We start from the raw sequence: 25357 nt of genomic DNA on the forward strand, positions 1-25357 counted from the left end.
GACCGCGGCGCTGCAGCGTGCGAGCGGCGGTGGCGGTGGCGGTGGCGGCGGCGGCGGTGGTGAGGTCGTTAAAAGAGAGTAGTACCTACCTAGTAAATTATTCGCAGCCGACAAGAAATTCAGTCCATTCGCGAGTGTTGGTCCGACACGAGGACCCGCAGTCTATTTCTTCCCGAGTCGAACGGTTTCCGGCCGTCGCCGCCGCCGACGTTGTAATAATATATAACAATAATATATTGTCCGTCTCTGTTCGTCGAAAGTAAAACAAAATATATATTATAAAAAAAAATATATTTAATTTTTCTTCTCGACGCTGCGGCGTTAATATAGTAGCGATAAAAAAAAGAAAATAAATAATACGATTAAAAAATACGCGCAGTGTCATTTCATGTGAGCCCGCATCACATCGGTAGACGACCTCCGCCGCCGCCGTCGGTTTTCTCGACGTCGTCGTTTTTGTTTCATTTCGCTCTTATACACAGTTTTCATTTTTATTCGACTGCAGTTGTAGTTACGCGACCGCGAAAATGAACCATCATTACCACGTGTGGTGTTTGGCCGTATTGGCCACGGCATTGTATTTGGCGCCGGCTCCAGCAGAATCGACCATAGTCCTTACTCACACCAACATGGAGAATTCCACCATGTTCGCCGGGACGAGGGTCAAGAAACGAACAGGTAATAATACAGCCGGTAAATATATGCGCAAGAGATAGTTTCTCACAATTCGCGTTCGTGTTAAGTTATTATTAATTATTACATTTGATTTATATCGTGTTCACATAATATATGTATAACGAACATTTTCCAAAATCAATAAAGTCATAAAGTGCTCATACTGTAGTCATAATCAGTAGACAGTAGACACAATAATATTGTCAATACAAAACGTATTCCTCCACGTTCGTTAAAGTCTCTGACTTTTATTTAATTTAAATAAATATTATTTTCGATTATTGTTTCTTCATATTTATCACGATATAATTATAATATTGTGTTTTTACTTTTTAATGCACTCGTGTAGTATTTAGAAAAAAGAAAATAAGTAATCCTAAAAATGTATTTTAGTTTAGAACCGATCGAAGAATATATAGACGTAAGATGATGATATTATTATCATGATTCTGCAATTTATAGACGGGCATTTATCAACAAAATTCGATTTACGATGATATTATATCTTTCGCGACAGTCGTCTAAGTGACGTTCACAATAGTTTGGGTATTAACATCGTAATATACCTATAACGGAAGAGTTATTTAATTTCCAATCAATATAATATTACAATTTTCTTTAGTATCCATTCAACGTCTTAATAGTTTCCGATTGTCGAGAACATCATTATAGCATAATATATTATATTAGGCGTACCTAGGTATCTATATCTATTATTTCGGCTGTAATACGCATTTAACGAGATGAACGATTTCGTTGCGTATAGAATTTAAATAGAAACATAAAGTGAAAACTCAAGACCACGCGCCGATTTGTCTATTAATAATAACCTCCTATATTATTTCGTTTTCGATAGAAATGACGTCCGCCTGTGTATAGTAAAATAATAATATTATTATAATCGTAGCTTAGATGTCTTTAATCTGAATGTCCACTGCAGTACGTTTTTTTCTATCAAAAAAAACCTTTTCATTATCACTGAAAATTATTTATTATACCTGTTGTTAGTATACCTGCAATAGTATAATTATAATAATATATTAAGCCGTTTCCGCGGGAGCAATTTATCAGCTGCAGTTTGTTGATTTTGTTTACGTATCATTATAATATTCTCGTCGACCGTTTATTTCGCGAATTCAAACAGGTGGATTATTATTATTATTATTATTATTATTACAGTAATCATACTGTCCGAATAAATGATTCATTGACGGTATAATAGTATTGTGTCTCGTGCGCAACTCGTATAGTTGGCCGGCTGCATTGGCCGAGAACAAAATAAAATAGCAAATCGGGACTGCGGTGCAAGTCACGAACAGTGCTGTGCAGTATAAACGCCGATATACATTTTCCTTGCCACACACAACAATATTTTCTTTACATTTTGATTTGTTTCTATACGTCCATATCATACCCGTTACACGCTATACATCGCACACACCGGCCGGTCTGGCTGGGCCTTTCGCGTCGGACCGATCTCGACACCGAGCGCGGCTACATGCGAATCGTGACTGTCGCAACCTGTTGCCACCAGGTACGCCGCGCCGGGTTCCTTACTGCATGCTTTTCCGTGTCACGGTCAGAGTTGATATTATTATTGCGATATCGTTCTCGCGTACACACGAGGGTACCACCGCCAGTGATCCTTGGTGGTCTGTGATGGGGAATAATGTAACGATATTAGAATAAAAAACAATTATCGACATGGTCTGACCTAGACCCGACCGGTATATTAATATGTGCATATCGATTTTCGCATGTTAGGGCGGCGATCGATGTTCTTCAAAATGTTCCAAAACGCCGAAAACAAAAAAAAAATAATGTCGATTAAACAATGCCTGTATATAATAGCTGCAGTGATCATCGTATCGGCGCCGTCCTCTGTCATTGTGTCCGGTGAAAATAATATAGAGACGGAAGTTTGTCGTTTTCCGCGGCTGCGTCCCAGTAACATTATTATTTTACGTAATTGAATTATTATTTCGTCCGCGGACCGTTCGTCCAGCCGATCGGCAGGTATATAGTAAACCTGCTTTCTGAACTGATATACGTCTTATAACGATGATTTTATTGAATAGAAAGTGAATCTCAACAGCGGTGAAGATTATAAATGTGTCGCATAAAATCTATATTATACAGGTATATCCTCGTAAAACAATAAGTACATAATATTATTATATTATACAAACATCAAAACAATATATTTGTTTTATATTATGTTTTGAATCTAAAACCGAAATCATTTGCACCTAAATTATAATAGAAATAGTACCATACTATAAGATATTATCCAAAATACCGAATATTGGGTAGTAAATATAATATTAGATAGGTATACTGCAGATTTTATAAATCCATTGACACGCGTTGGTGTTAGTGTGGTGACCAAATTGGAAACTGATTACACACCAAGTGTATTAGTGGCCAGAAGGTATAAAAAAACAAAAGAAGAATTATGGCAATATTTAAGTGGTTTCGGGTTATCAACGTCCGACAATAAAGTATTGTCAAAAGCGTTTTTTAAATCAATATACGAGTATAATAGGTATACGCATTTTCGAAAAATAATTTTAATGAATACAATTTATACGTTCGATCTGACATTTAGAACATCGGCACGTGTATAAATATCTTAGCCGGTTTTAATATTAAACAAAACTGTAAACGAAAAAAAACCGTTTCATTTATTAAAAACCACTTGCGCTTTACTCATATCGGACCATGTGCGATAGAAATCGCCGATTTCGCGTACACTGCATTAATAATAATTAAGATCGTATCATTATCATGTCTCGTGATAATAATTAATTCACGTCTTCTATTTTAAAAATTGCGTACGGTAGAAATAAAAAATATAAAATTGCAGCTACGACAGATCTATCAATTTAAAACCATCAACATGTTTGAATTGCACACGAAATCCTATCACTCATTTCACAACATGTTTCGTGTGATGTTTCGGGGATAACCGAAGGCACATATTGTCCGATTCATTCCATCCAATTTTTTTTTTTTGGCACTGCAAATCCTTTAGTTCAGTCCGGAGTTTTAACTTCTCTAAGACAATCGTCATTATAGTATGTACCTACATTTATATCGTTATTATACTATGCAACGATGATTCAGCGTTTTCATAGGTACCTACTTGTCACTAAATATGAGTATATGATAAGTTTAATATGTATACCTGACGAATGTTATACTTGTAACGTTCTAAAATTTAACAATCGAGGACCGCTATTATATTATAATGACGTATATCTGGAGGATTTGACGATTTTACACTGAAATCATAATGTTTAAATGTTTCTATAACTATATTCAGATACGTCACAAATCGTAATATTATAATATTATGCGAAAACACATAATAAACCACTCGGATTTAAAACGATTCGAGCATTGCAAGGAAATGGCATATTTTATAAAATATGGTACAACAGGTACTTACCGCTGAATGCACAGTTCCTGCTTCGCATATAATATACACATGTTGCACGCATAATAAATTACTTGCACAAGTATTATTATTATTATTATTTGTGAAAATATGTAACTATATCATAAATAGGTATTTAAGCTGTTGCGGATATTAATTTAATGTTACGTGATTGATAATACAGTAACAATAATAATAAAACATTTCTGTATAATAATGCGCAGTCCAAGGTGGACAAATAATTAATTAATTATTATTCAACACGATAATACCCTCGCCCGATATAACTAATATACCTGTATAATAGGTAGGTAACACACTAACACCATTATTATCGTTCGGGGGGGAAATAACTGTGCCCGAGACATTGGAATTAAAATATAAACGTGTTATTTGTTTGATTTCGCGTGTTAAATCTAATGTAAACAGAATCCGCAGACACTTGCGTTCTGATTCGTTTTATTCTATACCTACAAAATGATAATAATGATTGTAATTATTATTTTTGACTTGGTACTCGCGTAATTGTCTTACCATGCGTTGAAGACCCGGCCACTTTTCTTTTCCTTTCCGATTCTATTATTTCTGAGTCTGCTGGCAGTCTGCAGGCCACAGTCTCGTAGACTGTTTTATATGAAAAAGATAGACCGGGTACTCCTCTGAAAACATTCGAAACACAAATGTATAGAAATATCAAATACTTTCATTTTTTTTTTTTCTATCAACTCTGTTGTAAAACGTATACCTTGGTATATACCTGTATATATATTATATATAATATATTATATTATGTGTGTGTATAATATATATTTTGTGATATATCAATGTACATTATATTTATATGTATCCACGCAAGTCACAACACAAACGATAGGATCGCCAACTGTGATACTCTGATTGAATTTCCGTCATCGTGAAAAATTAAACCCAATTTATGGCTGCAATGGAACTCTCATCAATTCAACAGGTACTACCTATATCATATTATATTGTTGTGCGTACATATTGTGCAGCTGTAGCAGTATTATTTTTAGTGAATTCCGTTCCGAAGGTGAATCTAATCTTCGTTGAAAACCTGAATAATATCCACGGGTATAACGCTCACCGCTGCTGCAGTCTGCGGGTCAAAGGTCCCGAAGCTGATATATTATATAGCATGAACGCCGAAGAAATTTAGGGCAAGGATATCGCATTGTTGATGTAGGTGATATAACGTAATATTAATTATTATATTATATTATTATAATACGAATTTTATTAAACGCTCAAACAAAAAGAGAAAAGGAAAGAAAACTCGTCTACCTATAGTATGCCGTTTTGTTGGTAGAATCATCATAATATTTAGTATGAATATTATTATTACTATAAATGTATATAGGCACTGATGATAATGAACAAAATTATAAAATGGGTTATTTATTGAAACGAGGTTACACTATGATAATAGCGTAGAGAAAGAAAATCAATTGTCATTTTCACACGATTAACGGCGGAACAACGAAATGGTGTGAAATATTGTGAAACGTTACTCCATCGCGTAGGGTTAAGGTTTGAGTATCGATCCATTTCGCTCTGTCGCCAACACGTGGACCGCCTACCGTTAGTTTTGTTTTTATTTTACCATAATAATTATTATCTATTTACAAATAATTTTTAATCGTTTCCCGCGCGTTGACGGTTGACCTGTACCACAGTCCTGTAAAGTATTTGAGTAAAAGTATTCAAATACTTTTTTAAGTATTGAATAACTTTTTAAATACTTTCAGCATGAAGTATTTTGAATGGTATTTTAGATACTTTTTGGTATTGAATACTTTGGTTTTTTATTTCGAACATTTTATTTTTATTCGAAATAATTGGTTGGAAAAATATTTTTGTCAACTACAATAATAGAAGAATAGTTTTATTTAATATTCTGTATTTCTGTGTTAGCCGAAGCCCAAAGGCTTGCGAAAACCAGATTTCTAAAAAAAGTTATTGAATAACAATATTCCCTTTAAAACTATTAGATAACTATCAGATTACCTACTACCTATGTATTTATATTACGATAATTAGAAACCCACTTTAAAAACCAAAAGTATTTGAGTAGTATTTGAAATACTTTTCAATTAAAGTACTTGAATAGTATCTTAAATACTTAAAAAAAAAAATGTATTTGAGTATTTACTCAAGTACTTTTTAAAAGTATTCTTTACAGGACTGCCTGTACCTATCCATCATCGCGACTTATTCAGTTGTAGGCACCTAGGTATAATAATATAATGATATAATAATGATCGCATTAATTATGGTCGGCTGCGATGTGATGTTTACTGTGGCCACCGCGCGTCTTGGAGACTTAAACGGTCGACTCGCGTAATCGCTATAATCTGACCTTATAATAACAATATTATACTGCATATTATATTTTTTACACCGGTGCAGGTGTATAATATGTATTATTACGTACACTAATGAACTGGCGATTATTGATCATGATAAATATGATTTAAATGTTATACACCGCGAACTCGCGCATGTTTACACTTGCACCTAACCTGCCTGTCTGTGTGTAGGTACACTTACACACAACACACGATATCATAATAATATGCGCGTCTATATTATTATACCTATACGTCATATAACCGCGTGCGTGAATCTTTTCCCAACTGCGTTAATTCCATATAATGAATATAGGCAACGAATCGATTGTGACCGAACGAGACACTATAACAATATAACATAATATTATTATATCGATAAACGATTTAACGCACTTTTGTTTTCCATGTTTAATCGGTTGTCTTTGACGTGCGTTTAAACGATTCGCCATGGATCTGTGGACAGTAGTTGTTGCTACGACAGTTTCAATGTTCTCGCGTGTTTGTTTTGATAGAATATATTATACCTACCTATTTTTTACTATGGATAATGATAATGTCGTACCTACATATGTGACAACGACAAGTACACCGTGTGTTCGCCTTGAACGTTCCACACCAAATTTTACGCGTATTATGAAATATTAATGTGCCAAAAGGCACACCGCGCGTGTTCATTATTATTACTTATTAATGTTATTGTTGTGCACTTTTGCACACATTCGATCTACATATATGCGTCGGTGCGTTACATGTACGAAATTTTGTGTGTGTGTTTTTTTTTTTTGTTATTACCTACTGACAAAAACTCATATTTCTGCGGAACACGAGTATACCCGTGTATGTATTTATTGTACGTATTTATGTATGTATGTATTTATGTATGAAATATGTGTGAGTGTATGTATAGTATGTATGTCTAGTACTGTGTACATAGTGTTAAGCAATCGGACAGTATATATTTTAAATTTGTCAAGCCCTTCGGTAGTTTAGGTACAGTATCTATAGTAGGTACCAACGTGCCTATACTTATGTTAAATATATATTAATGTTTCAAAACCATTCCTGCGATGGCATACCTACCACAGACTACAGTTTGTGGGCATACGGACGACAATATTATAATATTATGTGTAGTTTAGTTTTATAATTTGTAAACGTCTCCCGAGTCGCATCTTTCGATAATAATTGCTTTCGTCGAGAAACATTAGTATTGATATTATACCGTTGCCTACAAATGGCAAACTACAAAACCAGTTCCGTTGCCATGCGCCATCGTGTAGGATCACCTGTATTTGGCATGAACGGCATTAACCGTTATAATTATTACAATTTATTGTATATCCACTACGGTTTCTAATATATAATATAATATTGACATGAATACAACGATAAAAATAAAAAAATTAAGTCTAATGAAATTTAGGAACAAATATTGGAGCTTACATCACATACATAATATTATTAGCTTGCATACTGACGTAATTTAATGACCTGCACTTAAATGATAAATATTACGTTTTGATAAAATAATTAATATAATTTTTAATGAAATATAAAATTAGCATAATACATTCGTAAATCTAAAAATGACATCTCATTATTAAAAAAGCGACCAAAGATTCCGACAACAGCTGCTGGCCCGTCTAGACGCACAGTACATAGACGGTACCTACCTAATATTCAGTCAGACCATTGTTTTAGATTTTTTTTTTTTTATTGAAGAAATTCTCACGTATTCAAAATATACCTGGATCTATGAGATGAAACTTCGAAGACAAGTTCTTCGATTATTAACAACCAAAACCCAATCATACCGATGACACGCGCATCGATATGTACGCACTTACGTGTTCCGATATTACTTAAGTGCATAAAATACGTATAAATTATACGGTATAATCAATAGTAATATTATAAAAATACAAGTACCTTTGTAAGTACCGTTCGACTTTAAAATCATATGAACATTCGTTAGACGATACGAATTATTGAGCGTATATCATAATATTAATACGTTTTGAAATTCAGGCGAGACTTGTGCGCGTGTAGATACGTGTTATTTGTGTGCACGTGTGTGCGTGTGAGTATTATAATATTATGTAGAAGTATGCGATAGGTGTATTCAGCTTGATGATTTTTGTGCATAAAAAAAAAATTATACAGTTATTTTTAATACCGGTGAAATGCTACGACCAGATGCGTACCTACGTAGGATAATAATTTAGTTTCAGCTCAGAATTTAAATGAACTCGAAAACCATCGAAGAAAGTGTTCAGTTGTTCCGAAACCATAGGCCATTACGTTGTTTTGTGCCGTTGCGGTTTTATTTTACACATTTTATATAGGTACCTATATCTACCTCCTACAACTAACGTAATATAACAATAATAACGTCGCATTGGATAATCTCCGATACAGCTTCTGCATTATTATGTACTGATATACGATATTATACCTACCAATATTTGTTACTATTACAATATTATTCGGTATTATTATAATGATTAATGTCAACATCATGTCGATTCAGATATAACTGCTTTGAAATAAATTGAAATGTATTGTTCACGGTGTAGGTATCCAAAATAACCATTGTATACGTATATGTACAGCGTACATATAAAAAAAGTCATAAATATATGTATAGTAGGTATATGATTTTTTTTAAATTTTAATAAATTAGAACTTTACCACCATTCGGTAAACATAAAAAATGTATTATCAAAATGAATACCTTCTGTTCGATTAATTTCGTTAAGCTTATTCGGTAGCTGGTGCTATAATATAAGTAATATTAATTTATTTAATTTACCATTGTGATACGTTATTATTCAATACGCTACTGCAGGTCATAATATATAACTTTAAAATGTTTAAATTAATTATTATTCATTGAAAACTAAAGTAAAACATAATATTATGTTAATATGTATGATTGATAAAAACTATTTGTATGGAGCATATTACTTCCTATCGCAATAATCTGAAATTGTAGGTACTGTCGTTACTTACAAGTTATAGTTGTCAAAAGACAAAAATGCACAGTGCAATAATATAACAAGACAGATGAAAGGCCGATATCGTCTTAAAAACATTGACCCAAATAAATAGCATGCAAAACTGAAAAGCCCCGCCTAAAACTTATCGATGTATAAAAAAATTATACATAACTCGGCTTCTAAAACTTTATTAAAATTAATTAAAAATAGTATACTGCACCGAATATTTCATCACGTCTGTAAAAATCGTAATTACGATATAGCTTATCATCCGTATGATGAATTATGAAATAATAATTTGCGTAGTAGTTTTATCAAAATACGATCGAACATTTGCAAAGAAATACCTCGAAATGTGTGACGAACCCGGCTGAACGTGTAGTAAAAGAATAAAAATATTAGAATCGTTTTTCAGGTACTTACATTAAAAAACACACACACAAACACGATAATGTTTAAACGAGAACATATTTCAGTATACCGCAATACATATAACGGCACGCGGGAAGAATTTTTTTTTTTTAAATCCTTTACTAGATTAATAAACTTTACACCTTGATATTGAGTGAGAGTTCGAGCAAGTTTTGAGTCTTAAAAAATGACGTCAATAAAGGGAAAGCACAATGAAACCTGAAAAATGTTGAAAACCTGAATTAAAATTCTACCATGGCGGTCAGTCGTAAAAGGTGCCCTACAAAGTTTTTTCGCTTATTATTTTTATTATTATTTTTTTTTTTTTTTACTTCAATAACATTTAAAATCTCTCTTTTTTACCGTCACACATATTGTCCGTTGCCAAATCTTATTTTCAATACTAAATATTTACTTTATATTATTATCATAGCGTACGTTGTTAATAAGGTGTAGAGTCTATAAGGAAGGGTTATAGTTAGACTGCAGTCGTTACCGACAATACATAATCATATGGAAACAATATAATATATAAACATTATTAGTATTATTATATTAATGAAATATTATAATTATGCGACACCAAAATAATTTTCAATATTTCATTAAAGTATAATATTATAGTGCCCTTAATCTAAATAGGACACGGTATTGCACAAACATTTTAGGTGGTTGAAACGCAGCATTAATAAAAAAAAAACCCCAGAAAAATGTTTCGTTTAATTTTTCACACGATTATGACATTGGCGTGTGTATACCTATCATTTGTGATACCTATGTCTCTGAAACGATTAATTAAATACGTGATGTTTCCCGTGTAATTGCGTACTTATGGTACTATCATTACACCGTAATATGTTTTCTTAACGATTTTAAATGAATATAACCGCAATAAAACTGCTAATGCCGGTCAAACATATCATTAGTTTTCACCGGTAAACGGTTCGAATTTTAAAGAGGACAATAATTAATAGATATTAAAATAATGACATCAAATATTAATATAATGGCTTTAGGAATGGGGGAGGGGGATATGGACTATATGAGACTATTCTATAATATAAGTAATCAGTTTTTGAAATTTAAAATCATTTTATTATTTTGAAACGTATGCTAAATACAAACGAAATTATACGTGAAATCTGATGTTAAACACTGGAACAAAAACTGAAATTTATCAACGACGAACCACCTTGAAACCAGATCAATGTTATATGAATAATATTAAATAATCGCTTAAAAATATGATAATATAAACATATTATAACGGTACCTTATTATTACAGTCGCATACATTTATATAGGTAGTAACTGGTATTGTACGGTGACAATATCTGTAATAAAATAATAAAACATAATATTATTTTTGTACGATATAATTAACACGCTTAATTAAAATACACTCGGCAGGACGTATACATATTGTAATATACGAACGTAAAAATATATTAAAATATCATATTTTAAGTAAACACTTTCACTCGAGAATTTCTCGAAACGAAAATAATATCATTGCGCAGTAAAAATGTGTGAATATAAAAATATGAAACAATACCTACGCGTGCGGCGTTCATCGAACACGGAGATATAAAATAATAATAATAATATAAATAATAAGAGAGCAACGCGTAAGTATCACTATATGTATTATAAGTAGGCACGTACTATAATGGGTTGTCGGTGCCTCGCTATACCTGTAGAAGAATATTATAACGAGATAAGATATTTTATATGAAACGTACAATCAAACGTATCTGTATAATATACATATACGACGAATAAAATCCAATACCGTCTGCGCTCTCAGACTCGTTACAAAATATGTCGTTTTTTTTTTTTTTGCATTTTTTTACCAATACGGTTTTTAAAGCTATCGTCGCCAGCTTCCGTTACCGTCGGTCGCAACAGGTATTATAATATTTTCTACAGCTGTGATTAACCGGGAGAAATTCGCGTTGCCCGGGCGCCGCCGCGGTTCGGTGCAAGTGAAACTAATTACGTATGCCCCTTGCCGCCGCTGTACAAGTCGTGGGTGCCAATGCAAGTGTGAAATTTGGCGTGTGGTCAAAGTACACGCATTGATCGATGGACGACGTCCGATGTCACTACTGATCGATCATTGTCTATACATTCGGCGAGTGGTGGGAGGGAATCATCTATATGGTGGTGGGTGGGGGGGGGAGGAGAGGACAATATCGAATAAACCGTGCGATGCGGCCGCGTTGAATGGATATCATTATTGTGATTTTTATTTCATTTTTTTTTTTTTATATATATATATTCGGAATAGTGGCCAAGTCACGATTTGATATGGAAATATACGGAACGTGTGAAACTTGTATTATTATACTTTATATCTATATAGGTACCTTGGACATCATCAGCGACTCGGATTAGAATGCGGTCGGGCCTATCCTACATATTATTCGTCTATACCAACAGCTCGATCCGCGTTTTAATAATATTTCATTTGCACCGTTTTTTCGGGTGATTTTTATGCATAATTCGTACCGGTTAAAATCCGGCAGTTTAAATTCAAGTGTGTTCCGACTTATTATATATTATAGAACAAAAAAGCGGTAGTTCATCATATTGTTTTAATTGATACAATCTTTCATACCATATACCGAGTTTAATGCAAAGAAATATAATTATATATACGATCATATTTATGTTTAGTATTATAATAGTATATTAAACACTTAGGTTTATACCGTCATGGACAAATTATATCATTTTTTTTTTTCGTAACATAAATTTAACATAAAATGTTTGAACTGTACATTTTTTTTTTTTACAACTTTAATATGGACAGTATATAATGTTAGATATTTTAGGTACGTCCTGTAAGATTGTTCGCGTTTCATGAGATTTTTAACGCCATTTCGAATTAGTTACATCGGAGGGCTGTATTATAGGTATACAGTCGTACAAATCTAATATAAACACTTAGAAAGTTTCGAATACGATCTACATCCGGTTTGTGCGGTTAAATAAAATGTAATTAATAAAGACTAAAACTATATAGGTACCCGCGTTATGAGAATGCTATTAATTTACAGCTGTATAGTAATCGCAGTACTCGTTTATTATAACACACACGTCATACCTATATGGACATAATATGGTACATCACTAATATATAGTAATAAATAATTTAAAACGCGATGTATAGGTAAGTAAAACTTACTGCGAACATTCTAAATAATATATATTCTGTTCGACACTATTCGCAATGTTGGACCATTCGAGATGCTCGTATGATGGTTTCGACAATAATATTATATCGGGAACACCAGTGGAAAATTAGCTCACTCGTTTACCACTTTTTTACTATTACACTATATGTTTTGATATCGAAATTGTGGTGGGGAGGGGGATTTTTAAAAACCTTAGTGTGCATTAAACCTTAGTTAAAAAGGTTAAGGTTGGTTTTAACCTTAGTGTGATTTAATCAAATGCGGTAGTGGGTGGGCACATTGACTCGCCCCTATCCCCCAAAGGTTTCTCCAAACAACATAAATAATATTACAATTGTACGAAATAAATCGAAAATATTTTAAATTATCAATTAATAAAATATCGGCGTAATATTATATTTTTATAGGGATATCCGAGTTACCTTTTTTTAACACAACCGTGCAATTTATCACGATTTTAAATATTATTTTCCACTGATTTTTATTCAAAACGCTATTCAGAACGTAATCCACAACGGACTGGGGCCATATTACATTCCAAATTGTGATAGATACTTACGCAATACATTCACATATTTCGTTCGTGTGTAGGTACATTATACATACATAGGAAATTGTTTTATAAAACTTACAATGGTATTGGTAATCATTGTAACGAAACTCGCGGACACAACGTACGAGATACCTATGCCGTGTTCTATGTGCGTGGTATACAATATTTGAAATAATAACGTGTAAAATGTAACGAACAAATTTTAATTCCTAAAAAATTGAGAGCACAATAATAATAATAATAATTATTATTATTTTATTTTCTGAATAACCGTACGCGTAAAATTAACTATAATTTATAATTAATGAAATTCATTAATTTATAGCTAAAACATATTATTTATATATTAATATTGCGAACGTCATGGCTGCATGGCTGAAAATTTAATAAAGCTATAGATCCATAACGAAATAAATAAAAAAAAAAATTATTTTGATCATGTTACGTTTGTAAGATAATATTACAAAATCAAATATATTACACTGTACCTATATAATATTATACGCACCTTTCAACACGATGAAAACATTGGATTTAATTATTTTTATTTAGGAAATAACTATAATAATGATTTATTATTATTACTATTACTATGATTTCAGTGTATTTATAGGTGTCTGGTATATAGGTTAGATAATATAATTTATATATTAGGTACATCTATACAAATATAGCTAACTAATACATTTAAAATCTAAAACGTCCGAGTTTTTCCAGTTGTTTTTAAAACCGTTATAAAGTATAATTTTGGAGTTTGACAAACTTTGTCGGCGACCGATTCCCGATCAATTGCACATTGCTTATATACGAAACTTTTGGAATACTTGCTGCTTTCACATCGCCGGAGAGTATTATCTGGAAAAAAAAACCATCTCTCTCGCTGGTCGATTTGCTTCTATAAAAACTATAAGTCCACGAGCGTAGACGGATCAGAACGAAAAACGTATAATAAAATATGTAATACATTCAGAAATCATGCAGGTCGGTTCGTACATCATATTATTATAATATTACACTGTTCACGTCATAATAATATTACGGTCGTAGATTTTTCTACATATAATGGAAATCGATGGTTATATTTTCTTCTAAAATAAAAAAAATCAATAAATAAATACGCGCGTCTTTGATTTCTACACGTCTGAACCGGATTCCATGTTATTTTTTTAGTGATGCCATTTGCTATTACTGTGGCAATTTACTACTATATTACGATAATAAGACGTTTTGAGAGTTATAGAAACCGTCGTCGGTCGTCCTCAACCGTTAATTACACAATTTCACTATAGGCGCGTGCCCGGAAATTTTTTTCGCACATCGTCTTTTAGTTATTATTATACCTATATTTATACAGCAATAACAGTTTAGGTATATTTATCGTACACTTATCGAGAAGTCGTTACTGCTAGAAACATACAAGACTTCGATTAAATAGGAATGTGGACACTGGACATATCAATGGAAAAAATTTCACCGTATTTCTGGTTGCTCTTCTAATATAATAATAATTAATATATTAATTTTAAATATAAATTCCTAGTGAATAATCGTAGTCCTGCAGTCGTCGAGCAGTTTCTAACAGTTAAACACATTCTAATTGTATAATAATTTCATACTACACATTTTAATAATTTATACACTTATTGGGTACTTATAAGTTATAACTATGTGAGAAAAAAATAACTATTTCATACTTACTCTACTATATATGAAATCACAATTCCATAACTAAAAATGATTACTGTTGAACTCTGCGAGATGAGGATTGGATACGGATATGCAGGGCCTGTTGGGGCGTGCGATAGTGCTTAGCACGAAGGGCTGCTATCTTATATAATTAATTTGGGCTGGTGTCAGAGAGAGAGAGAGAGTGAGAGAGAGAGAGTGAGAGGGGGGGGGGGGGTTAAAATATTTTAGCACAATTGGCTAAAATGTCTCAATCTTGCCCTGCGGATATGCGATAGCGATGACCCTACAGTTCTGTTAATTCGTATAGTAATATTCAATATAATAAATAAACGCAGTGTTAGCTTATATATAGATATACATATTATTCTGCGTAACTATGTAAAATTGGGACCATCGAGTTGTTGATTGAGGCATAGGCTTACAGTTTTATCGATCGATTTCTGTGGTCCTGTTTGTGGATTCTCGTTTTATTTACAGCTTTTAAAAAATAATACGATTTTGTAAGATTTAAAATGAACAACCGTCGTCCTTTCGAGTCTACCTCACAAACGTCATCCGGCGTTAAGCACCGCAACCAATGGGATAATACAACTTACAGTAATAGTCCAAAAGACAATCGTTTGTTTACAAAACAACAAAACTGGGAAATCAATAGGAACAACCAAGTATTTCAGAAGAAAATTGACGCGGCGATGACGAAACCTAGACGCCCCGTATCTCCATTCATAAAACCGGCAGGAAAATCTAGTGCGGCCAACAATCAAACATTGAAAGCCAAAGAAATATTAAAGGCCAACCAAAAGATGGCCATCCGAATAAAAAACGTCAAGTCCACAATCAGAAAATAAATATTACCAAATATTTTTACCTTTCTATTGCAAAATATTAGACAGTTTTAAAATATTATTACATTTTTTAAACAATTAAGTCTTAATCGGGTTATACCATAATATTATGCATCTGAAATATATAATATCAAAACATTGCTGCAATTTAAAGTTTGTATTCGTCATTTTCGCCACAACAATTAAACGATTCTCACTTCACTTACATTGGTTATGGTTATCCATGATATTATTACGAAAAGCATTTGATATGATACAAAATAATTGAATTTTAAATTGTGTTTTTCTTAATTACTTATTTTGTTTACGAGTTTTGCGGCAACGTGTAGCAAAGAAATAAAATCGAAATCTTTTCATAAACCAAAGAGTCTACTTACTGCGTTTGGCAATGTAGTGCAAAATATTGTGTTCATCAATTATTGTTTCATCAGCTATCAAGGAACTCGAAGCAATCATGCCATATAGATGTTTTTCGTAACTTTCATAATAAAAAAAAATAATAATAATATCCTTAAATCACTGCGCTGTGGAGGATAATAATATTACGATCTGGTCATTACGACAACTCCATTTTGGTAAAATCTATTTCAAGTTTCCATTACAACCTAAATTCGGATTTCAATCTCAATCTTTAATTTTTTAGAGATATAAGTTAGGTTAAGTACCCAGGTACCTAAATTGTATACTTTAATAATATGCGAACGCGTTACAGTTCATTTTACATAACATATTATTCGAGAGTTACGATACAAAAACGGTATAACAATAACAATTGTACTCGGAATAACAGCACCATAGTTGTGATAGTCAAGCATATATATGACGTGCCTATTCCGAGTCAAAAATATCAAAAAGGTTACAACACGGGATGAGAGATTACGGGATTTTGATTTCCGGGTTATGCGAATATCAACCCGTGCACAATAATTTTATTATTGTTATCATCACAATGAATGAATAATATAATAATACGAAACGCCTATAATATAATTGCGCAATCGACAAATAAATAATATTATATTATATTAATAATATAAACATTATAATAATGCATGCAACAGGTGACGAACCAAATGAGATACTATATGTTCATTATTTTCAAACCACAAACGGATACTTAACCGTTTATAAAACCGATACAGGCGTAACAATATGATATAGGTTGTATTACCTGGTACATGGGCACTTAATCACCTCATTATTTGTGTATGATTTCAATTATAATATTATACAGCATAAACAATGTTCTCTATTATAAAATTGAAAACTATTTAATCTATATTATAATGTATTGCAGTTAGGACACTGGAAGAGTGGCAAAAATAAAGACGGTCGCACGTTCGATTTGAAAGTGAACCGCGGAAAACTCGATTTTTAATAAATGTAGATAAATCTTTAAACTTTCGACTTTCCTTGTCGGTAAAATTTATTGTTTAAATTAAAATATATATTATACTAGGGGACTATCGTTTCCTGTGTAAGCTTTGCTCGCCAACCAACTCTAGGTACAATATTTTCAATCGATTTCTCTTCAAATGTTCATCCAATCCTGATTCTACCACAATTTTTACATAGTGAAAATGCAACGTATTGAACATACGTGTAAATGTTATAGTCTATATTATTATTTACATTTAACAAGAATAGTGCAAAAAAAAAATATGGAAAATTTTCCTAAAACATTTTATTTATTTACGATTCGTCCAAATTATTTACTACCGTCTAAGATATAAATTATGGGTTCTAATTTCAAAGCTTTTATAGTAAATTATTTACTGTATTCGAGACGATATATTATGTGTTTTGGTCTATAATATTTTGAAACCGATAATAAATGCACACAATTTTTGTTTTAAATCATATATTATATTATGCGTCAGAATAAAATTATTTCTAAACAGTAAATATCGTACTGGAACTTGGAGGTATCACGATAGAAACGCGACATTATATATTATATTGTCATGTACGTTCAACCATTTTACATCGTATAGAAATACCCCTGCACTGGAAGTCGTGTGGACACAACCACCTGTTCTTTCGGGGCTGTATAATAATCGTATCCGTCGATCTCGAATAATAATATTAATAATAATAATAATAATTTTGTAATAAATCATTTGCCGTACATGCGTACATATTATATGGTCATATTATAAATAGATAAGTACAATATATTTGAATACGCAAATACGATATTATTATATTGCAAACGTTTGACTTATTACGACAGTAAATGGTTTTGAATAGAACTATTGAAACATATTGTTTGTATATAATATAATATATATATATATATATATACGAACCTACATATTATCTTTTATGTGCCCGTAACATTCCGATTACCTTTCGCATATAGGTAGGTTAGGTACGTTTTATTCATGTTCACGTTTTAGAACGTACGTTTTAGGAAATACAAACACCAGTTAATCCGTAACTCGTGTAAGCAGGATTACAATTAAATTACTATTATGAATGGAAAACCTAAATGTTTTTTTTTTTTTTTTTCATTATTATCGGCAGTTTTGAGCAATCGGCCAGTATGGCGCTAAACTCTACACACGTCGGATAGATAAACTGTATTTTTAGCATTGTTACGATAATCGGTTAATGGTTTAGCGTGTAACAACAATTATATTTTGGACTGAAACATTTATTTTTATTATTGACGTTTAGAAATCGCGTAGGCGATACACAACGCCTATGTACAGAAGAATACTAGTTATATTTTATTATTATTATTATTATTATTATTATTATTGTCTCGTTCCGAGTTTCGGTATGGAAATAATAATTCAAAGTCAATATAACAATTTCGGCATCACAGTTATATATTTTGTACTTACAATACGTCAATACCTACTTCAATATTATTAACACTGTCACATTATTATCTGTTTAGGAGGTGAATCGAATGACCAAGCAACAGCCGAGTCATATTGGACTCCAGGACACGTTCAAGGTGCACAGGAAGATGAATCTGCGTACACTCAGCCAGAAGACTATTTCCCGTCCGCTCACGGGCTTGTACAAACTCACCCAGCCACCTTCTCTGGGTTTGGAAGTGAGTGGTCTAAAAAAAATAACGTTTATTTTATAGCTAATAATATTATATTTCAATATAAATTCGTACGTTTATTTTTTATTCAAAAGGTATTTCTGAATCGTCGCACGGTAATTTGCCGCCTTTAGGATATTCATCGCTAGACTTCGACAAGAGAGGTCTCGACGAATTGCGTAAGAACCCTGAACTTTCGTCACCCGAAGAGTGCGCAAGAGCTTGTCGCGAAGGAGAGCCACCCAGAATATGTTATTATCATTTCACCGCAGAATTATACAACGTACTGGGAGCGTAAGCATGAACATTACATTATACTGTTTCGTTGTCTTCGGAGTTCGTCCCTATACGTAACTTGTCATTAAACATATTATAATACGGAACATAATAGACGTCTCTCTGTCACTCCGTCTCTCTCTCAATCTATATATATATATATGTACACTCCAATAAACGCCTTACGACATTCTCTCATCGTCGGTTTTGATTTATATAGTGAACATTTAGTTCATTGCCCATTATTTACAGCGTTTCGAATGAAAATAAATTTTCTTTGTTTGAATATACAATAATATAGAGCTTGTCAAGTGTGCACACCGAACGCCACCAATACTTTGTGGAGCCACTGTCAGTGCATATTGGCCGACGGTGTCGAAAGAGGAATGTTGGCTGTGAATCGTATGTTGCCCGGTCCAAGTATACAGGTACATATCCATCGTGTTGCGATATCGCGTACACGTCTCGCCGTCTTCTCGACGTGATATTTTATTAATTCTCTCGACCGTCGCGTCCCGCGCTATATATAGGTGTGCGAAGGAGACAAGGTCGTCATCGACGTCCTGAACCACATGCACGGTATGGAATTAGTGATCCATTGGCACGGAATCCACCAGAAGGGAACTCAATACTACGACGGTGTCCCGTACGTCACCCAGTGTCCGATTCACGAGGGAAACACGTTCAGATACCAATTCGACACCAACAGTGGCACGCATTTCTGGCACGCCCATTCCGGTAAGTCCGAGTTGACCGTCGAAAACCGATACGAGAACTCGTAATAATATTATATATTGATGCTATGTAATGTATAACACGCGTACGGCACCGTCTATTTAATATTATGCACTCCACGTGCGACATGCCTACTCGCCGCTGCCTGTTATTGTAGTCGAACAGGATTTATGATTGGTTTTGTTAAAATAATAGCAATATTATGCATACGTAGGTATATAGTATGCGTGAGCGATCAAACTCCCATAAAAAAATATACGTAGTCCGGGTGTTCCTATCCGGCCGGCCGTGATTCACACACATTAACCCAGTTCTAGTTCCACGGTAATGGTAGCAATGTCTGCACGTGGCCTTATGTAATGCATTAGTACTGTAGTAGTATTAGTAGTAGAAATAGTGTAGTAGTGTAGTCACAATTTGTGAAAGTCATTGTATTATTATTATCCAAACAAAACCACTGAAATTAAAATATTATTTCAATAAATATCACACCGAAATGAAATGTCACTAATTGTCGTCGTAAACGGTATACGAATAAAACAAATATATTATATAAAATACGAACTTACAATAAATGAGTTTGAACGCATAACGCCGTTCGATAAAAATAAATAGAACCCCTCGATCGCCCACTTTAAATTCAGTAATTATTTTTTCTCGACAAAATTATACGGTGTTCCTACAGATGTTTCGGATAATTATTACCACTGCTCGTATACGCATAATCAACGAATTTAATACATTTGAAAAATATAACAACAGATTAATAAATCAGTAAAAATAAATATATTCATGATACCTACCTTTGTACACGTCATATTATTTTGTATAGTAATCATTATTATTATGTAAATATATGTATTGTGTATCATATAATATTTTAGAATTTTTTTTTATACATACACATAAATAGATTCGAGTCAAGGAAAATACTTTTGATTTATATTTACCTACAAGAAAATAACTTTCACAAACGTTAAATAAAATATTATGTTAATATAAATAATAAACATAAAACCATAAATTATTTTGATAGTTAACCCATCAAATACTCATTCATTTAATTATCTTCACTTTCTTATACAACATAATTAACATAATCGCTATCCATTATGAATTATTTAAAATTTGACAAAACAACTAATAGTTATATGAGTAATTCGCATTTAATAACAGCGCCAAATATGCATACTAAATACCATAATATTGTGTTATTATAAATATTTAGAATGTTAGCTTTTACCTTTTTCAAATGGTATTTGATTGAATTATTAATTGTTTTATGCAAAAGTTAGATTCATTCATATATTATTCCGATAACTAGAAGATCGTGAAGTGTAAAGTTCAATTTTCTGTACGAGTAGAGACGTCAATTTCGATATCTCCAGACGACCACGAAAAGTGTTAAAATAGTACAATGTTCAATTTTTGTAATATATCTCCATATGAAATACACTAAATATGTGCATATAAAATTCCAGTAATATAATCAGTCCCTTAAATGTGACCCAAGGGCTAATGTAATATAAATAATGTAAACATAGAACCTTTTTTTTCTACGTTTAATCTTTATAAAGTTTAAATAATGAAGTAGTTATAGTATGCTTATAAACTATTGTCTTACCATTGAATGTTTACAATCAATATTATTATATGTTGTTTAGGACTTCAAAAAATTGATGGTATCTACGGTAGTATTGTTGTACGACAACCACCATCGCAAGATCCCAACAGCCACTTGTACGATTACGATTTGACCACACACGTGGTACTGTTGTCCGATTGGCTCCACGAAAACGGAATGGAACGATTCCCAGGTAGATTAGCTGCAAACACCGGCCAGGATCCCGAGTCTCTGTTGATCAATGGCAAAGGACAGTTCACGGTGAGTGCGGATGAATAATTTTTATTTTAGACAATAACTGATTGTAAAAATTTTGCTATTCGATTGCAGGACCCCAACACTGGATTCAGTACTAACACGCCTTTGGAAACTTTTACCATCACACCGGGTAGGAGATACAGGTTCAGAATGATCAACGCCTTAGCATCTGTCTGTCCAGCCCAAATTACCATCCAAGGACATCCGCTCGTGCTAATTGCTACAGACGGAGAACCTATTCAGCCGGTGGTCGTCAACACAATCATTTCATTCTCGGGTAATGTTCGAGATGATTAGTTGTTATTTTTTTACGCGTGCAATGTCGAACGTTTCGTAATAATATTATATTATAATATAAATATCTCATTTTGGCCTGCAGGGGAGAGATACGACTTCATTATTAACGCAGAACAGCCCGTTGGTGCGTATTGGATTCAAGTCAGAGGTCTTGGTGAATGTGGTAACAAACGCGTACAACAATTGGCCATACTCAGGTATGCAAGAGGACCATACCAACCGAAATCAAAGGCCCCGACTTATGACGTTGGCTTACCCCAGGGTGTTGTAAGTGAATATTAATCATTTGTCACAGTATATTCGATATTATATTTATTTATTTTCATTTTAATGATTATAGGTAATGAACCCGTTGGATGCTGTCTGTGATCGCCCAAGGACTGACGCCATTTGTGTGAACCAACTGAAAAACGCCAAAGTTGTGGACAAAGGTCTTTTACAAGAAAGACCCGATGTAAAAATATTTTTGCCATTCAAATTCTTATTCTACAGGCCCGACGAACTTTTCCAACCTCATCAATATAACAAATACTTGGGTATACCAATAAACGTTAAATCTATTATACTACAATAACAATCGACGTGTTTAATAAATGAGGACAGAATATTTTTAAATTATGATTGAGTTTGAGTATTTACTCTGTCTACGTTTATCTGTCAGTAGCTTGTGCGAATAATATTAAAAACATTTTTTTTGACATTTTTCAGTGGCGCCCGGCGGTGGAGACCACGTAATCAGTTTAGTGGACGAAATCTCATACACCTCTCCAGGATCTCCGATGATTTCCCAGATAGACGATATACCTCCAGAATTATTCTGTAACGGAGACAACAAGCCAGCAAATTGCGGCAGAAATTGCATGTGTTCGCACAAAGTCGATATTCCAAGGCACGCTGTTGTGGAAGTCGTGTTGGTCGATGAAGGTAATGCCTCCTCGCGATATACCAATAATGATATATCATACAAAATGTGATAAATTTGTATTGTTATCATCATCAACATAATTTTTTCTTTCTTTAGTCCAACAACCGAATTTGAGTCATCCGTTCCATCTGCACGGTTACTCGTTCAACGTTATCGGTATGGGACGATCTCCCGACAAGAACGTCAAGAAAATCAACTTGAAACACGCTCTCGATTTGGACCGAAGGGGACTTTTAGACAGGCATTTCAATTTGCCACCGCTCAAAGACACGATAGCCGTGCCCAACAACGGTTACGTAGTATTCCGATTCAGAGCCGACAACCCAGGTAAGAACCCTGTCGATAGGAATAGATTTAATAATAATGTTATACGAGTACGAGAATTAATATTATAAACCGTTAATTCGGTAAGTCTGGTTACTTTTTTTTTGCACACACTATCTCATCCTTGAAAGAATAGTGACGCAACACAAAAAATACGTTTTACGAGTTATTATATCATCAAAACTTCCACAATTGTATACTTTATATTTTAATATGCTTGACATTTTTGATTTGTATAATATTAAAGACAGTAGGTATAAGTTCAAATGTCTTTATTTATACTTGAAATAAAATATAGTTTATTAGTTTCCAGCTGGAATATCGTCACTTCTTATATGTGACTTTATTCTGGCCCGACTAATGTTGTGAAATAAAGTCATACCTATCTCAAATGTACTTAACAGTTTCACATGGGGAAAATTATTTTAATTTTATCAATAAAATATTATTGTACCTATTTTATGATAGCTGGTAGTTTTATCAATATTATAATTTATAACCGTAAACTATTTATAGAATGCTATGATTAAATTAGTGTAAGTAACAAACATGTAATAAATACTTATAATTATGCGCGGTGTAAATCAAAAAACATTTTTTTTCGAAGCTGAAATAATGACACAAGTCAAACTGAAATCAGATTTACAACAAAATAAAGGCAAAATGGTACTTAAATTATTGTTTTAAGCATTAAAAACCTTAACTTAGTGTCGCTATTCTTACAGGGGCGCGTATTATTATTATTATTACCATCACGCGTGCCTTACGTAACATATTATTATTATTATTATTGTAAACAGTCAACTCACCGTGTTAACACACCTTAAACTTGTTCACAGGCTACTGGCTGTTCCATTGTCACTTCTTGTTCCATATTGTAATCGGTATGAATTTGGTGCTCCACGTCGGGACACACGCCGATCTGCCGCCGGTTCCCGAAAACTTCCCTCGTTGTGGCGACTTTTTACCTCCGGTCAGTGTACACTGATATCACGTTCATAACACGTCAGTTCAAAACTAAGTGCTCATATAAGTAACGCAATGCGGTAACCACAATTATAGAAGCGACAAAAGAAAAACATACTTATCCATGTAGGTATACTTTATAGATAGTATGTTTTTTTTATTTATTTTATTTTAAACGTATATATATATATATATTACATTTTTGTACCCTAGAAATAATGTGTTATGCCATAACGAACATATGTTATTTAAATGTGTTATTATTAGTCACTCGTTCGATTGTTTTTTTTTTTTTTTCATTTTATAGTCTAAGTCATTTCACAATTTTAATTATTATGTATAATGTTTTTATCAAGCACAAAATTATTGTTTATTTCTATCTTGCCTCTATATACATTTGAAACTCATCAATTGCTTGCCAATAATTTTTTAGACCGTTTTTACATTATATATATTCAACAAAATACAATGCTTAATATACTCTAGGTACTTAATTCTTTACGTCTAATTCATCTTGTAAATAATGATCTATACAATTAGTAGATTCTAGTTAATTAATATTTTATGAATATTATCAATGTATAAATTAGAATAAAAGTTATGTTTTAATGTAAAAATATTTGTACTATATTATTCTTTTTGTGCTATAATAACAAAATCATTATTTTCTTTCGCTAATTTTTATGATTAAAAATATGTCAGTTAATTTTA

The 25357-nt window shown here is 32.7% G+C and overlaps 1 protein-coding gene across 1 annotated transcript; it reads left to right on the forward strand.

The window, feature by feature from the left end:
* The first annotated feature begins 103 nt into the window (after positions 1–103).
* Positions 104–25357, forward strand: LOC100164049 (laccase-5). Its single transcript, XM_001950753.5, has 12 exons — positions 104–678; positions 19086–19247; positions 19337–19535; positions 19819–19945; positions 20048–20255; positions 21917–22137; positions 22207–22411; positions 22514–22698; positions 22772–22967; positions 23140–23355; positions 23453–23683; positions 24520–25357. Exons 1-12 carry the CDS (start codon positions 528–530, stop codon positions 24666–24668), a joined length of 2250 nt encoding a protein of 749 aa, XP_001950788.1. The 5' UTR covers positions 104–527; the 3' UTR covers positions 24669–25357.

The sequence above is a fragment of the Acyrthosiphon pisum genome, chromosome A3, assembly GCF_005508785.2.
Source record: "Acyrthosiphon pisum isolate AL4f chromosome A3, pea_aphid_22Mar2018_4r6ur, whole genome shotgun sequence".
NCBI classification, from domain to species: Eukaryota; Metazoa; Arthropoda; class Insecta; order Hemiptera; family Aphididae; genus Acyrthosiphon; species Acyrthosiphon pisum.